The sequence below is a fragment of the Gasterosteus aculeatus genome, chromosome 8, assembly GCF_964276395.1.
Source record: "Gasterosteus aculeatus chromosome 8, fGasAcu3.hap1.1, whole genome shotgun sequence".
Lineage (NCBI taxonomy): Eukaryota > Metazoa > Chordata > Actinopteri > Perciformes > Gasterosteidae > Gasterosteus > Gasterosteus aculeatus.
In genome coordinates, this window is record NC_135695.1 from 15656194 (window position 1) to 15674374 (window position 18181).

General features: G+C 42.7%; 2 protein-coding genes across 8 annotated transcripts; both read right to left on the minus strand.

Annotated features, from left to right (window-relative positions):
• Positions 1 to 258: 258 nt before the first annotated feature.
• On the minus strand, positions 259 to 6192 carry lpar3 (lysophosphatidic acid receptor 3). Of its 4 annotated transcripts, none has more exons than XM_040184478.2 (3): positions 5850 to 6192; positions 4235 to 4991; positions 259 to 1763 (listed from the first exon to the last, which is right to left on the minus strand). In XM_040184478.2, the coding sequence occupies exons 2-3, from the start codon at positions 4974 to 4976 to the stop codon at positions 1435 to 1437; spliced, it is 1071 nt and encodes a 356-aa protein (XP_040040412.1). In that variant the 5' UTR covers positions 4977 to 4991; positions 5850 to 6192; the 3' UTR covers positions 259 to 1434. The 4 variants fall into 4 exon arrangements, with proteins under 4 accessions (XP_040040412.1, XP_040040414.1, XP_040040413.1 ...); XM_040184480.2 differs by having other exon boundaries at positions 5641 to 6028; XM_040184479.2 differs by having other exon boundaries at positions 5805 to 5984.
• An 806-nt stretch (positions 6193 to 6998) lies between these two features.
• On the minus strand, positions 6999 to 18135 carry mcoln2 (mucolipin TRP cation channel 2). Of its 4 annotated transcripts, none has more exons than XM_040184450.2 (14): positions 17893 to 18135; positions 17201 to 17354; positions 16478 to 16651; positions 16149 to 16269; positions 15467 to 15545; positions 15282 to 15378; positions 14849 to 14948; positions 14222 to 14334; positions 13878 to 14027; positions 12934 to 13035; positions 12713 to 12835; positions 11368 to 11574; positions 11114 to 11247; positions 6999 to 7407 (listed from the first exon to the last, which is right to left on the minus strand). In XM_040184450.2, the coding sequence occupies exons 1-14, from the start codon at positions 17934 to 17936 to the stop codon at positions 7353 to 7355; spliced, it is 1653 nt and encodes a 550-aa protein (XP_040040384.1). In that variant the 5' UTR covers positions 17937 to 18135; the 3' UTR covers positions 6999 to 7352. The 4 variants fall into 4 exon arrangements, with proteins under 4 accessions (XP_040040384.1, XP_040040382.1, XP_040040383.1 ...); XM_040184448.2 differs by having other exon boundaries at positions 16113 to 16269; XM_040184449.2 differs by having other exon boundaries at positions 6999 to 7464; positions 16113 to 16269.
• Between the last annotated feature and the right edge of the window lie 46 nt (positions 18136 to 18181).

An 18181-nucleotide genomic window follows, 5' to 3' on the forward strand; every position in this document is an offset into this window, starting at 1 on the left:
GGAGGCGTTGCGCTTACTGTAATCGGCATATGACCGGCAGAGTGATGTCAGTGTCTGCTCATGTGAACATTACTCCACTCTTGTCTCTGCATAGCAAACATGTCTTTGCAGTCATTTTAGTCCTCTGAGTATTGAATGGAGCACTAAAATAAATGTGCGGTTTCAGTATAATGTATAATGTTGGTAAAACAATGTCAATCTGAAAAAAACTTTACTTTAAAGGAGTTAATTTTTCAGTCAGTGATGTCATTGAAACGGTTTGAAAAAAAATACACAAAATAGCTTTAATGATGTCAAGTCTTTTACAGCAGGAGTGGCATAAATAGTGCTCAGCAGGTTAAAGAGGAGTCATTTGAATTCTGTCATTCATTTAGCAGTCTGGTGCTGAGGGGGCGTTGGGGCATGCGTGTGTGTCTAGTTACAGTAATTCAGTCATATGCTATTGGATTCCTGCAGGTACACAGGTTGTTCCTACAATTCTCACAAGAATCTAGTGTGTCGCAACACTTTATTACCCCTGCACCGTCAGGTGAGCAGCTCTTACATCACAGCAACCATTCAGCGAGTAGAAGCAGGTGTGTTAAAATGCTGCGGGAAGAACCAGTTTGCCTCCATGAGGTTCTGCGGGCTGTTTCTTGATGTGAACTGATAAAAGATGGCAGATAGGACAAGAAAGAAGGAATCCTTCAACAACAGCCGAAACGCTTGGCAGAGAAAGCAGGGTGTCCTTTTCAAGATTTTAAATTGCAAATGACAGACAAAACGATCAGACCATGCTGAGCACAATGAATGGCTGCATACAGATGAAATGACCTTTTTACACAAGGTACAAGTACATACAATACAGCAGTTTATAGTATTTGTCGCCGGTTGTGTTTGAAATATTCTTAAAATCGGTGCCCTGCACAAGCAAACCTACGGTTTTAACGTACCGGAGTACAAACAAGTTACATGTCCTAACTACAGTAGATTATTCATTTAAGTATCCCTTCCTAAAAAGCTACATAGGAAGCAAACCTAGAGACCATCGCATGTACACACATGTTTATACAGGAGAAAGTTAAGCAGACCGTTGCACGATTTTACTGTTTTGGGAAGTAAAAGTAAAAATGTGGTCTAGACTTCATACTGGGTTCCTGTCATGCTTTGCAGAATGTCCAAGTTTAAATAACCCACAGGGAGGTGTTCTTTTTGAAAAAGACAAAAAGAACCGGAGGGAACAGCTACAGGAAACTCAGAATCCCTGACGTGGAGTATTGTGTCCCAAAAACTGTAAAGTCCTGAATAAAACTTAAGAGAATACCGTTTGGGGAATTGCTAGTGCATTGAGGCCTCATCTCTATCTCACCAGCTCACAGCACTGGGGAGGCTGGCCTGCAAGCGTCTCTTCAAGAATGCACTTTTAAATCAGCGGACAACACGACATTTCCACTTTCAAGTCTTGATCATGTCCTGATCCTCATTTTTGGTCTCCTCTGAGGTGCGGATGCTGTTGCCCGTATCCTGACCAGAGCTGAGCGGCCTGGAATTGGCCCTCGTCGACCGCTGCCGCCGCGTGCCGTTGCCGATGCAGCGCATGAGGTTCTTGAACGTTGTCCACATTTCCTCGTCCTTGTAGGAGTAGATGCAAGGGTTCATGACGGAGTTGAGCACGGCCAAGAGCAGCAGCACTTGTTTCGACTTCATGACGTTACAACGCTCGCATTTGAGGCCGTCCATGAGCAGCACCACCAGGCCGGGAGTCCAGCAGATCACAAAGGCCCCTTCGGGAAACAAAACAAGATTGCATATCACACACGGGTAGGCGGGGAGATACAACAAAATATGTGTTTATTAGACCTGGTGGTGCTGGGAGGCAGATTTTGTAACCTTTTGTAATGGAAATGTTAACCGCTTCCTGTCTCCATGCTAAGCTATCCGATTGCATATTTAATCATACAGATCTAAAGTTGGGATGGATTATCTAGTCTTTAAATATGGTATTGATAATCATATTAATCTCGAGAAATTGCAATTACTACTTCCTCACGCCACAGAAAAAAGGAAATAAACGTGTGAAGAATGTGTTAAAATAATTTCAATTTGATTTAACTCTATTTCACGCTTTATTGTTTTGTTTCCTTATTTTATATGAATTTGAAAAGCAATTTACAAATCAAGTATTATACATTTAACTGCAAAGCCTTGACAAGAAGTTCAACCCATTAAAAATTCTAAATAACAACCCAAGGTCCCTTTACAAGAAACCCATGTTGTTCCAAATTAGAGCCCCGTACACCGCACTCTTCTGATGCGAGTGCCAACGTACCCGTCAAAACAACTGGCATCTACAGAAAGCCAAATGGCCAAATTGTTGCTGTTCATACAAACGATGTGTCTGATTGTTCCGATGGGTATCACAAATGGTGTCTTTGATAGTTTAATGTACTTCTATTGATGTAACTACAACATCTGCCTTTAAAAATCACTGCATTTAAGCAAAGTAATACCATTACAACAAGCAGACACATGTTACATGAGTACAATGCCATCATTATTTGAAGCTGTGTGTTTGGAAAATAATACGGATCGGGTCACAGTGTTACCGAAGCAGCCAATTGGCAGTCAGTAGATCCGTTGGGTGCCCAAACATGTTTGAAATAAATGTCTGTAGCTGAAGGGAAGCCACAAGCAGCAACTTGTCTACACAACCTGCATCGTTACAACAAAAAACAATCTCTCTCTCTTCTCTTCTCTTTTCTCTCTCTCTCTCTCTCTAGCCAGCAATTTTCAAACTTAAGTGAACCGAATTGAAATGGCTTTTTTGATGACCTCGTATTGGCAGTTTGTCATGTACTGAAGTTTAAAAGCGGACTCTCTTGCCCTTTAATCTACACGAGAGGAAAAAACGTTTTAGGAACACACATCTCAAGCATGTGCTCTTTTACATCAGTTGTTTTTATTTTAGGATGGGGAGCAAAATGTTAATATACATGCTTCAGGTCGCAACGGCGTTACACATGCTAAAACTAATTGACTTATAATTCACCATTTACTCTCGTTAGGTGTCGGTGGCAATGACCAACACTCATTGACTCTTTTTCTAGGACAAAGCATGTGTGGTTTCACTTCTTTAGACTGGTTTTTCCAGATACCAGTTCCACCCAAGCAGACTACATTTCTTTTGCAGGGAATAACTTTTTTTCCTCGTAAGTAAAATATCACATGAAGCTGGACCTGACTGTACGCCTCAGAGGGCTTCAAAGCTCCTTCCTTTCTCTCTCGCTCAGATATTGCTGGTGTGTTATTTGAGCCACTTTTCAAGAGCATTTTGGTTTTACATTTCACTCCAAAGTCACAGACATCTTAACAGGGAATGACACTTGTTCTCAAGGGAACTCTACAAAGCATCTGAAAGCAATTGAAAAGGTCCTCAAGTATAGGTTCTCGTTTTTCTCCTGGATTGGTGAGGAGGAGGGGATTTTCACTGAAGGCCAGTGCACGGTGGTGTGGTGTGGTGTGGAGGGTACGCCACATAGGCTCAGGGGCAGTGTCCTCGCGGGGAGAGATAATTACACAGAAATCTGCAGGGCAGTGTGTGCAGAAGGCAGACAGCAGCTCCTACGCTGCAAACTGTAACTAGCTGGCCCGGCAAACAAGCCGAATGCCCAAAGAAACAAAGACTGACTTTTATCCTGCAGGGCAGGCGTGCAAACTCACAACAACTATCTCTGGCGTATGAGGAATGTACGACAGTAAAAAAACCGTTAAACTCATCTGACCAGCTTTCTGAAATACATCGGAGTTTGATGGTTGTGTTATATCCAGATGAGATCCAGCATTCAAAAGCATTTTGTGGTGCCCGGGTAGTTTCATTCTTCTAGTTCCGTTCTTGTAGGAATCGGCCAGGATTTAAGATTTTAAAAAATGTCATTAACAAAATAATTAGACAATCGAATAATTGTCAGTTTAAGTTACTGGGCAGAAAATCGGACAGAGATTCTAGTTTTTTTTCATAAAACACTCAATCCCTCAAAGCATTTACGGAGAGCAAACGTGCTATTGTCCTCAAGGTTTGCCTCCATATCAGGAAAACGGATTACAGAGTGTTCAGCAGTGAGTCTGTGCATTGCCTGAACTTTGTGACCTTGTCAAAGAACACTCGGCTCAACAGCAAAACTGTTTACAACTGACTAATGCATGAATTCTTTATCAGTGACTCCGCACAAACCAAATGACTACGATAAGCACCTACCGAGCACAACCATGACCGTCTTGATGAGCTTGATGGGCGTTCTCTTGCGGTTGATGGAGCCGCTGGTGTGCGGCGAGAGAATCGCCGTCTTCTTCTTGACGTAGGTGTAGATCCTCGTGTAGATGGCCACTATCACGAGGAACAACACCAGGTTAGATGCGGACCAGAAGATCAAGTAGCTCCTGCTGAAGATGGGGGCCAGTTGAGAGCAGTCGCTCAGGTTGCAGATGCAGTTCCAGCCCAGACTCGGCACGGCGCCCATGAAGATGGAGATGCCCCACACCAGCACGATGAGCAGGGTCACCCTCCTCTTTGTCAGGTTGCTGTGGACTCTCCAGTTCATGACAGAGATGTAGCGCTCCAGAGCGATTACCAGCAGGTTGGCCAGCGAGGCCGAGAGACTGATGTCCAGAAGGCCTTGACGGATGAAGTATTCTTTAACTGTAAGTTTCCGCGACACCTCACCGGTGTTAAACATCAGGTACACGTACGCTATGCCCGCCAGGAAGTCCGAGGCAGCAAGGTTGGCCAGGAGATAGTAGAAGGGATAGTGAAACCTCTTATTGGTGATGACAGCAGCTATGACCATGGCGTTGGAGACCAGGATGAAACAGCAGAAGAGAGAGCCGACCACCTGCACCAAGGTGAGCAGGGTTTTGTCCCATTGGTCATTAGCGCCGGTGTTATTGTAGAAAAAGCCCATGGACTCATTGTAATGGCAACTGTGGTTCTGTTGGTCCATTTTAAAAAGGAGTGTCTGCGGAGAGAATGAGAGAAAACAAAGTGGAACCATTTCTCGATCAGCTATCTGAAGAAGTACAGCTAAAGTGAATTTATAAATGGCTATTCCAACAACAAAAATCCAATGTGTTCCTAGTTCTTAAAATTGATAATCTAATATAATCCAATCATCTAAAAATCTAATTTCTATCATATAGACATATGTGTTTTGGACTGTTTCTGGGAAATTAGGATGGAGAAAAATGACAATTTTGACTTAAAACCAAATGATTCATCTTATAATCTAGAAGATAATTAGCTGAAAATATAAATCCAATTATGTCCAATGAAATATATCTATACATTACCTTCAGGGCATTTAACTCCAGTTTTTTTTATAGATTTCAATGCATACAGCAGAATGGAATGACATTTCTAAATGTCAATATTGTATACGCCACTTTAGTGCAAGGTGCCAATTTCCCCGACGCCAAAACGGCTTTAACGACCGCAGTCCAAAGGGAGATTTGGACGTGCCAAATAAAACAGAAGGAAATCACAGTAAGCTCCATTACTAAAGTCAAACAAGATAGTGACCGTAGACACATTAAAAGTGCTTCTGCATCGTCTACTTGTACAAACATTTTTGAGTAAACACCATACAGACATACAGCAAAACACTTCACCTGTAAGTAAGAATCCTTTAATACCGGATTTCTGAAGATCAACAAACATGAAGGAGGCAGTGATGAGACATTCCCACAGAGGGAGTAACAAAGACAACCGGGGGGAAAAACCCAACTAAAACAACTAAACTTCTCTAATCCCGCTGGACGAACACAAGATCTACCTGAACGACCGAACGGGCCGCTGGTTCCCTTTCAGGTGAGCCTACCTGCGCGCGAGGGTCTTCAGCGGTGCGTCAATAAGCGGGCGGCGAGTTGCGCAACCTTCCGTGCGGAGCTCGCTGCGATCATTGTCTCCCTGCGGCGCTGCGCCTGTGGACGCGGGGGAGGAGACGGACGCGAGCGGCGAGGAGCCTCTTCGCTCTCTCGACTCCTCACTCGCGTGACGCGGAGGGCGTGTGCAACGCGTTGCGTCTCGCGAATTCCACCGGTCGATTGAACGCGACGTGGGTGGGGGAAGGAAGAAGGGGCAGGGGGGGGAGACACCGAAACCCACCGGAGCGTTTCGTTTTTTTAGGGACCGTCCGCGCACCCGGAGAGGCACGTGCGTCAGTCCGTCCGTTCCTCCACTCCTGTGGGATAATCTTGACTTTGAGCGTTTTCGTCTTACGCCACGTTTCAGTTAAGGTTTTAGGTTAATTATTTACAGCAAAAACTATATACGCTAATAATGAACAACTGTGTTAAAGATTAAACTTGTGGTTTCCAAATTACGAATGAAAGTATTACCGGGGCTGCTTGACATGGTTCCTTTGGCAATGAGTATCAAAAAGATTTCCCAGATTTTCAAATTGAGCCTCAAATGAATCCCTATTTTTTTTAAATAGCCATGTGTGTAAATGTACACTAAAATCTGTTGAAAGGAAGGCTGTACAGTATATATGCCACTCTTGTCTTTGATGGTTAGAAATAAACACACACACAGCGGACATCAAGGGACACATAAAAGTAGCCCAGCTGGGGAAAAAAAGGTCTTTTCTTTAGGCGTGCATTTGATCCAACATGTTGTGTAGTCGTGCAAGGGGACACCTTCCAAACACATTAAAAGCACATAACTCACGCTCAGGGCCGTGCTGCAGCTTGGCTCAACACCAACAACTGTTGGAGATAAAACTGACTCACACTAGTTCTGGTTTACTCAAACAAAGCTCCCACTTCGCCTAATCCCATCTGTGAATGCGTTTCGCAATTTTCAGAAACCTTTGGTTTTTTTACAGTAGCGTGTGGGTTTGTATTGCAATGTTTTTAACATATAATATTGACCAGTTAGGCAGCAAGTTAAGCTTTAACTAATTACATGAGATCTGCTGTCTGACTAAATCTGCCCATTTAGGGGAAACAAAATAACAATAGACAAATTAGAACTTTTGTTTTACTGCAATTTGAATGTCAACACTTGACAAACATTTTACATCCAGCACAGCATAATGTTGCATAACACCAGGGTTTGCAGCCACGGTCAGAGGAAACCAGTGAATCCAGTTCTTTGGCAACTAAACGTATTTACAGACCTTACAAAAAGGCCCAGTAAACGTCTCAACAGCAGCCTCAACTTCAATAGATACCATTTTGTAACCTTTTTTTATCTTACCAGCTAAAGCTCCAGTTTACTTAAGAAAAAGGGGACTTGAATGTTGTGTCTTATTGCACATTCAGCAATTCTGCACAGTCAAGGATTTTGCAGGGTATGGTTTGATCTTGAAGTCGTTTGATCAGACGTGTGACGTCATGTTTTCGGCAACATCCTCCTCCTCCCTGATCCGTGTCCTGTGGAGGTGGAACAGCGGTCAGCTGATCAGTACAACATCGTCACTTTCTGGAACTCTGCAACAACATGAATCAAACAGAAGTGTGAGACGCCCAAGGTCTCACCGTCATATGAAGCACGTGCTTTCTGCTCGAGGACACAAAGACCACAGGAACGCACTGCTAAACATTTACTACGCGTTTAAACTCAACATAGTCTCTCACACATCAGAGTTGATTAGGGTTATTCACACTAGATACAAAAAAGCATCACTCTTTATTATCCGGTCTTCCACCTGCACACTGGTTTGGCTATTACACACAGAGACAACCAAGGGATGCAGGAGGTTGGAGTTTCTGGCGATTGTACCCATTTTGAGAATTAACCCCTCCCCCAAAAAAAAGCACACACCACCAGCTTTATGCCAATTTCTTGTGTTTGGTTGTTTGCTCTGCAGATAATTAGTGTGTTGGTAATATTTTTTTATTATACGTAAAAATAAAAAATAAACTAAAATCGTAATCCGACTCCGATGGGAACCCCTCTCTGTCCTGGTTTCCGCAAGTCCTATGAGTCATCTTGTAAAGTCGCCACGCACAGAAATGTCTCTTTAAGACTACAGTGACCAACAATCTGCCCAGATTCCAATTGGCGGCGTTGAACTGCTGCTCATTATACCAACAGGGATGAAAATCCAGAAGTAGCCCTGCATAAAAGGGGATGATAGAGGAGGAGGGGGGGGGCTTCTTGGTGTAAGGTGGGAAGATTCAGGCCTGTTGAAAAAAAAAAAAAAACTCCCAAATGAGGCCACGAGTGGCACAGAATTAATGCCACATCAGGATCTACAAAGGACTGTCATGTCAAGTTGAGCGACACCCTGCTCCTGCACGATTAATCCTGTGGTGACAAGCCTCCGGATCAGCGTGGAAGCTCCCGTCTTGGAACACGACTGGTTCAAGTAGATAATGGGCGCCCATAACGCCGACAACAGTGACCAGAGTTATCAGAGTTGGTGTAACCACACGTCAAAAACTGACATTAACGCCATTTATGGTCGCTCAGGACGTTTTGCATGCCTCACTATGACACTACATTAAAGTCTAATTCAAAAAAGAAAGTCAACAGTTACACATCGCTATTGCCACATTGGCAACATCTTCAGTGTAACCAGTGTAGCATTAAAGCATGGTGTAATTAAAGAGCAAGCAAGCTAACTAGCGGAGAGCGGTAGGGACGCAAAGCTTTGTCTATTCGACCGAGACACCTTGACGCAGCCCTCTGTTGATGGCACATCTGTCCCCCCAGAGAAATAAACCAACAGAGCGGAGTGACTTTGCTGCCCCACTGATGTGTGTTGCTGCCATAAAAAGTACAATTCTGTTTTCTATTGTCCAATAGCTCAGGTTACTTTTGTACACAGCTTAGTACTTAAAACAGACTCTTGGTTAAGCGGTTATGCACGTACAATTAATGAACTACAGCAGATACAGTAAAGTCATCAATTGACTATACATTCATTGTAATCAAGGGAGCAATAGTATACAATTATCCCTTTTTTTCTGTATATTCAATATACAGTTCCAACCACAGGCCTCTTTTCAACTGTCAAAATGGTTGCATTTATCCCAAAGTTTGAAATCTAACTAAAGGGCAACCCTATACTTTCCAAACTAGATAACCTACCACAGTAGGAGACAACACCATTGGGAGAAGATAATTGCATGAAGATGAAATTTTATCCAGTAAGGCATTACAATGTTAGCAGAGGACGCTGATCTAATTTTTGAAAGCAGAGAGAAAGACACTCATGAAAATGAAATTTGGTTAATTCAATGTCGGCAATTACAGAATGTGTGTAACTTGACAACTTGACCTAATGTCAACAAGTCCGCCGAAGTTTTATGCTCAAGTCCACCAAGATGCGAATTCATTTGTCAGTGTAGCATTACATTGTCACGATTAACGATTATTCCATAATGGCTGTGTAATTGAAACTAAACATCCTTTAACACTCAAATCCGGACAGTTCGGAGACAGTGGAGCAGTCCGGGATGATGATCATAGTCAAAGTGTTAATGCCTGGTCAAATAAAAATATGGAGGTTTTTCTTACAGTATGCCAGTACAACTACAAAAAAAAATTCAAATTGTTGAAATGGATTCAATAGAAATAGAACGATGGTGACTGTGACAGAGAGCAAACCTGGTATCTGTTTAAAGTCAGGCATTTCTCAGACAGACAACTGGGAAATGCGTCATCTATTAAAAGGATGTTTCAGATTAATAAGAATGCAGAACCAAAGGTTTGACACCGCAGTCTGCTGTATTGCAGCTGTAAACCATTCAACATTTGTAGAAACAGACAGGAAGTATTGACTTAGCACTGTGGTCGTTCGTAAAAAAAAAAACCTGCTCCGCCGCTTCAAAATGCAACTCAACATTGGAACACATTATTCCTGTTTACAAAAGGAGTAACGAAATGAGGAAAGTGCACACAGTGCGACACGTTTCTTCAATACAAAAAACACACGCACAAGTTATTGAACTGGCGCCTCACATTAAATAGCTCGTCTAAACTAATTAGCATGCATTACCAAAACCAGCTCTTCCAGCTCAGTTGACTCAATGTTGACTGGGGACCGTTTATCGGACCGCCTGCACAGCAGGGAGGGAGGGAGGGAGGGGGGCAGGATGGGAAAGGGAGTGGAAGAGGGTGGAGTGTGGAGGCGGAGAGGTGGGGGGGGGTTCTTCCCAGAGCAAAGCCTCAGTTTCTCTGTAATCAGCCCATCGTTGGGTGTGTCTGCATAGCTCCCACCACTAATTCCATTGCTCTCCGACCACGCAAGACCGAGCCAAACCACAGCGCGGAGGAAACTCCAGTCTGTCGCCTGCTGATGATAGAGATTGGCTCATGGAGAAGGAATGCGCCGAAAACAGGGACGCATCGACAAACACAATGTCTTGCTGCAGCAATAACGTGTAGCTACTCAGAAAAGTGTTTTTTTTTACTAATGTTGGAGTTAGTTACTACAACACACTCCTATTAGGTCTTCAAACGGTATCAATGATAATGAAGTCTCTATATGACCTATTACGAGTAAAACCAGTCAACCAGGGAGAGGATTGGCCATTTTTTGCCCTGTTGGGATTCAATACTGACACCACACTGCTGGAGACACACACTCCTGGGTCTATTGGAAGGAAGAACCAGGTCCGCAGGGGCCGTCACAATCAACACAAAATTTAAAATTACCTTAAATTGGTACCCGCTAATGTAATACTATGCGATATTTCGTCAGTTTTGATTGTCTAAATTGTTGACTGCGGTGATGTTGAAAATCAACATAACTTGCAGCTGTAATCTTAAAATGAAAAGGATTGGTTAAATTATGAGATTCTTGCAGCAGCTTAAAAAGTTATATCTGTACGCATAATATATCTGGATTGCACTTCTATTCTTTTTTCTTTACACCTCCAGTCAATGCTTAACCGCATTGTCATCTCAGTACCTGACAGTAAATCTGATCCGAATCCGATCTGAGATTTAAAGAGAGCTAACCCACGTGGTTTGTTAGATATTATTGATTTAAGCTCAGTGTGACACGCCCGCGTCTGTGACGAGAAGTCATGTTTGTACAGAAGCCGCTTCCAGGTGTAAATGGAAAATGTGTTGGGAGTATTGGATTAAATATCAAAGTAACGAACACAAAAATAAACACCGTCATACTTTGGGCAGCAACACAACAGAGAGGATCTGATGCGAAGATCTGTCTGACTGCTCTCCTCTGCAACGGGAAAATCCTTCTGCTCTCTCAGGAACTTCTGCAAGTCAGTCGGCGGGAATCCATCTTTTTGGAACCGCTGTACAAGAAATGTAAAAAAAAAAAAAGAATTTAAAAACCGAATTGCAGCACAGGTTGGATTTTAACATTTTTCGCACTGTTGTAGAGTACAGCGAGAGACGGACGGAAGCGGAAGTACCTTGATGGTCTCATAGGCGTCGGTGATGAGGGCGATGAAGAGCGACAGCACCATGTAGATGAAGAGGGAGATGAAGGAGTAGAGGTAGGCGCGGCTGAAGAGCCACACCAACGTGTTTTTGTCCTTCAGCTGGGCGAAGGTTGTGAACATGTCGTCGCCGTTCAACAGAGAGAACAGGCACTCCGCTACGCGACTCAGGCCCTCGAACTAGGGATGTAGGATTGGACCACAGTTGCATATCATATTAATTCATTATTTAACACAAAGTCAGCATATCAAGTTAAATCTGAATACGGGCCTGTTTTGTCTGTAGTTTTAATATGGGTCTGTTTTTAAAAGACAAAAATAAAAAATGTTATTCATCCCAGAGACACAACTAAGGGGAAGGAGGTGCGGACCAACAGACGCACGATGGACGTGGAACGACGAGAGATGGAAAGACACAGATGAGATAGTATCTAAAAACAACATCCGGATCCCGCTGCGACGGTATGGTTTCCAGCACTTGGCGACGTGTGGGATGGCAAGTACAACAACGTACGGTGTTTATTCCTTCAGTAAACACCAGGGGGATCCTGGACGGGCTGACCGCACACACAGCGGGGTACTCCTCCCCTTCTCCCTCCTTACTTCCGTAAATAATTTATCTTAACAGGCGAGGACAGTGAAACACACACATTTGATCTCAAGGTTAAGGTGAGAGTGGTCTTCCCTTTCAAAAGGTCCCCTGATTGCAGTCAAAGTAGTTGTTGACATTACACATCCGGTTTTAACTTTCCTTAAAAGCTCATCAATATTTGTATAACAAACATATTGTATGTTTTGTGGTGGAATAAATGGTTTTAAAGATGCAAATCACATCATTCATTTTGAGCTCTGCAAATGTCATGCCTCTGTCTCTCCCCTCATTTTCCATCACCTATACAATGACTAATAAAAATCTGAATAAACCTATTAATAAAGTCTGAGTAGGTGTGTACATAGATGTGGAAAGTGTCCCAGTTAACATCTGGTCCCAAGGATGGAACGCTGATCTGACTGAAGATGGGGATTTCAAGGACAGGACATATACTGACATCTAGTGGTTGTATGTTCAGTGTGTTTTATCAGAAAATGCCGTTTCAGCCAATTCAATGATGCTCACACGCTAATGCAACGCTTTTCTCTGGACCTCAGCAGTCCTGGAGGGAGACTGAACACAAGTCAAGTGAAAAAAGCCTTGATAGTTCCCCAAATGGTCGTCGATGCAGATCTTCCCCACCAGCAACTGCCACGCTAGAAACTCACTTCTAATAACTCAGGCCCCCGCATCCTATGTGCTCCTCGGCCCGGGTGAGAGGATTACCTTCTCGTGGTATGGTCCCAGTACAATCCAGCCACAGAAGGTGTAGCCGAGGTAGATCATGCCGGCGCAGCAGCAAAAACGCAGGACTTTGGGGAAGGCTGCTTTCATGGTTAAAATCAATACCTACACACAAAGTATGGACACATGGATTATTATTGAATGAATGAATGTGTGAAAAAGCAATCCACAAGGGGAGAACAAAAAAAAAAAAACAGACTCACATTGTATTTCTGGAAGTATCCCAGGTACCTTATCACGCCGACCCACACCATTAAAGTAGACGTCCCCAGAAAGATACTGCACACATCATAACTGGTGAGACTCTACCGGAGAGGGAAGAAATAAATAAAAAGAATCAGGCCTCAATAAAGTCTTATAATATTGGTTAACATTTAGTTGTGAATGTGGCACACGCTGGCCTCTGCTGCAGTGACTGAGATAACGGTCAGGAAACATCTTTTGTTTGTGGTGAACTTGATAAAATGAAGGCTACAAGTACAATGTGGAAGTGCAATTGAGTAACATCCCATCAATTGTTGAGCAACGCTTAACATGATGCGTCATTAGCCTCCCGTTCTATGGTTACAACATAGATCTCTGTGGACATTTAAGACTACGCTCTATTCTAGATCGATTTAGTCAACGAGTTTAAAGGTAGAATACCGGTGTAAACATCTTGTAAATGTTTTATTGCGTCCAGTTGTTGAGTTTATTCCATTTTGGAAAACGGGTAGAATTAGTAACATTAACGACAACGCATTTTGAATCATTGCTACAAGCTAATAGGAGACCAGCTTGGTGAGACAAAAGTTGGGTTGAGATTGTGGTAAACACTGAACATGGGGTCTATAAACAGGACAGGAAGCCAGTGACTCATTTAATACTTTCCTTCCCAGGTTAAGCAAACAAGGGAGACGCTCCTAGAATGTTATGTCACATTGGTTTCTTTCATTCAGGGACATAACGGACTACCCTTTTTGATGTTATCTTCTGAACCACCAAACATTCAAGCTTTTTTTGGCCTGATTGGACATTTGTATTTACTGAACTACATACTTTTTTATAGCTGGGGGAGAAGTAAACAATGCAGGACTCCTTTTACATGCTTTCGACACACGTCTCTTTGAGGCCTAACAGATAAAAAAAAAAAAATGATTTAGTTTACCTTTGCTTGTATTTCCACCTTCAGTATTGATCCAATAATGGCCAAGAGGTCGCTGACAATTACCAGCACATACCAGCCATTCAAAAACTCATTCTGATCATCCTCACAAACTTTACGATTGTAATTCTCGCGGAAGAATCTGGAGAATCTCTGAAAATAGGAAAAAAAAGACAGTTCAATCCTTTACAGAAAAATTATTTACAACCCAAAACACACCAACATGATTATACCAGTTGATAGATGTCATCACATAGATGGTATTTCAGACATTGCAATAAACATTGGGCTTAGAAAAAGGAAAGTGGCGGCGTGAGGGAATCCCTGTAGGATTCTGAGCAGCCGACCTGAAGCAGGCGCACAGCCAGCACAATGGAGCGGGTGCACAGCACAGCTGATGTGAGGCAGACGATGATGACGAAGCCGTCAAACAACAGCAGATAGTGGGTGTTCTTCTCAGCTGAAACAGAAACATGAGAGTGTGTGAGGGAGAGAGAGAGAGAGAGAGAGTGTTTATCTTTTACGTAACTGCCTCACACTCAATACTGATAACTACCAGGCAGTCAGTTAGGCAGGCACACGCCTAACTGACTGCCAACCGAAAAATGACAATTGTTTCTTTGGGGCCATAAAGTTCCGTTTACATGTTTTTCGATGGATAAGACGTCACGTTTTGAAACTCAAATAAGTTACATTTTACATAAATTATTGTGAATCAAAAATTGGATGCAGCCGTTGTTACCAAACTGCCAGACTTATTTTTACAATTATGCATCTCTACAACAGTCACCTTATCTTATCTGGAGATGCAAAGGTTCAGGGTTTGAATCCCCCTGCTGCAGAGTCCTGTTCTCCATCAATCAATCAATCAATCTACGTGGTGCATTTTAGTAAGTGCTGTTCGAGGTCAATCTGCTGGGACCAGGATCATTTCTTATCATACGAGTAAATTATTATAGACCGCTACAGCTTACCCGTCCCGGATATCTTCCAGTCCTGACATGCGCTGCTCTCTACGTCAATGTCCAGGAATAGTTTCACCTTTCCACTGTGACACTGGTTGTCAAATGTTATCTGGAAAGCCCAAATGTTGAAAAAAAGACACTAAAATGATGAGAAAAGTAGTGGTCTTTCCAGTCAAAGGCTACAGTAGTAGCCTGTTCAATCTGTTAAAATGGTTCTTTTATGTTGCGCGCACCATTTTATTTTATTTATACATTTCTTTTGCAGGGACAATGCACACTAATCAACAGCTGTACTGTAAGGGAGCTATAGTGAGCTAGAGAGGCTAATTTACATCTGCTGTCCCCGGCCAGATGTTTTTAAGGCAGCCTAACGTAATGAAAACTATCATATTCTTATCCTGGATGGCATGTAATAGAGACAGAAAATATGCCCGACACGTACCGTAATGTAGAAGGAGTAGCAGTCGGGTAACTCCCGGTAACGCACCGTCTGTAGGTTGATGCCTTTCAACGGGAAGGTTACTTTTATGTCAACAAGCCTTTAAGCGAAATGGAAGAACTTTAATGTACGGTAAAGAAAAAGTAAATGTGCAGCCACATGCAGTACATCGATGAGAGCACGTTTACCTGTAAAAGTCCAGTTCAAAAAAGGAGGAGTTGCGTGTTCTCCACTGGCTTGCCGTCTTTGGGTCATGTGACATACAATCTGAGAGGGGAGATGAACAGGGTGAGGAAACGAGCGCCGTCTATTCCTCTAAGGCTCTTGTATGTAGTCTCTCATATTTATCTAGTCATTTCAGTTTTACCATAACAAGGAGTGAAAAACCTTAAATACAAAGATTTAATATTCATATTGGCTCAAATTAAAACAGAAGCAGACATTTATTTATATATAAATTATTAATGGTGACAATGCAGCCGCTTTATTCCATTTAATTCTATGTTCATATACTTCCTATATTATGTACTGGAAGTTGAATGCTTGTTTATGTTTTTGACCAATGAGTTTCTACATAGAAAGAAAAAACAGGAAAAGTAAAAACGTTTACCATTGAATTGTAATTCCAATTAATCTAGGAGGATCTTCTCACCAAGAATATAAAATAAATGAATACCCATTAATTTAGTAGTCACATTTACAAGGTTATGATGTCTAATTAACTCTCGATGTTGCCATATACATGAAAGTATGATCCCAGTCACTGAATAGTGAGGCACACCGCTTATTAATTAAAAGACTCTTATCAGCTCCGATGTGAATGTTCCCGCTCACCTGGCTCCAGCTGGGCATCTATATCATACGCCTCACCTGAGGGGTCCACGCTGCCCCTCCTGTAATGTTCTTTGCAGACGATGAGAGGCAGCAGTTTGCCGTCCTCGTCCTCCCCGTAACTGAGAGACCCCACAGAAAGCCGGCCCAGCTGGCTGTACTATAAGTGTCAGAAACCTCAGGTAAATCAAACGGTAACCATGGTGATTTACCATGTTGGTCAGAAACTGCCAACTGCCTTAGCACACGTGAAGCCTGCACACATATTAAGTGGAGAGTTGCAGTTCCCACAGCAGCCCGTTTCAGAGGATTAACAGGCACATGTTGAATAGTTTCAACCCTGATATGGATTGAGTGCGGGTACATGCCTGATCCATGACATAAAACAGACTGTCGTAGACGCTTTGTTGGGTGTAGACAGCGACGCTGTAGTCGTCCTCATCCACGCCGGTGTAGCCCTTCAGGAAAAGGTTTTTGAGCGCCATCATGTTCTCCTCCTTGTAGGCCACCACCAGCTGGTTGCTGAGGCCGAACAGGATGAGCTGTGGAGGGAACAAGTGGAAATGGGAACGTTCAAGTTTCATTTAAATGCTTGTGAAGGTAACCGACTAAAGGTGTGCAGGTGGTCACGATGGAGGGGGTCGTGTTGTCCAGGTCTTTTTAAAATAATTTTCAATTTCTCAAGCGATGGCAGTGATTTGGACTTTGTCTTCACATAAAATACACTTTATAGCTAGTAACTTTTAAAATAGTGCGGTGTCACTTTGTTGACTTTGGAACTTTTCTACAAAATTCTCATTTTTAACAAGAAGATTTGCATTCTGTAGGTTCCCGTTTGTTAAAATGGAAACACAAATAAACACTTATTCATGACTGCCAAAACTATATTTCAACCCAAAAATACTTCCACTTATTTTTATTCTGATTCTTGTGTTTTTCAAATGTTCAAGACCAAACCTCAAACTTTTAGGTTCACATTTGTTTTTCAAAGGATCAAAACTTTTGGCCTGAGTTTGGCTCCATAGTTTTGCTGCATTGGACAGAATACTGTGTGGATCTTTGCAAATCCACATTCATCCCACTGTTCATACCTGTGTTGTGATCATGACGATTTTAAGAATCTGCACCGCAAGTTTCCAGGGTAAGTGTCGTCGGGCTCGGTACTTCTCACACGGGCTCATGAAGTAATACTTGAGGTCATCTCTCAATTTGTCCTCTTTGATAACCTCTTGAGTTAACGCAGCGCTGAAAAGAGAAGTTACATTCGAATGTAATGTCTTCCCACAGCATGGGGGGAGAATAACAAGAGGCCAGGATACAGCACTCTGGGTTTAAAAAAAAGGAAAACAGAAGTGAAAGCAGCAGTTATTTCATTATAATATATTTGAGCAATAGTCACATCATTCACAGAGGACTCCATGTACCAAGTACACTGGCTGTATTCATGATGGTGCTGGCTGGGTTTTAGTCCAAGGTTACTTCAGGGAGTGCACGGTTTAAAAAAATATTTATTTTCCCAACAGCCACCCCCTCCTCAAAAAAAGGTGAAAACCTCTTAATTTGTTGAATTCCTGTTTTGGTCTGGTGCGTTCAAGAATTATTAAATGATTTGTTGTAGAAAACGGCAGGAAAGCAAGAACCAGGTTACGCAACCTAGTTTTTTCATTTTGTCCAGTTAACACTTTATTTCAGAAACATCATTTTAAATGCACCGGACGCGTCGCATATGCCCCCCAAGCTAGTTTTGAGCGCCAGTCATTAAACATTAAACATAATTACTCACCTAATTGAATTGCTCCGTTCCAGATACCGAACCAATAATTCCATGACTGATTTCCCCCACGTGCGCTGTGAAGAGTATGTGGTTGTCAAAAGAACGACAGAGACTTGCCGGGGACAAGTCTCTTCAGCTGGGTGATCTGTGACACCACGCAAACGTCCAGGTAGCCAATCAGGAAATGACTTCCAGCCGATATAAAGGTGTCCAACCCACGGCCCGGGGACCCGCCCGCGGCCACCAGGAGCGTCAAGATGCGTCCGCGGCAAAATAAATGACAACACGCTGCTAAGAA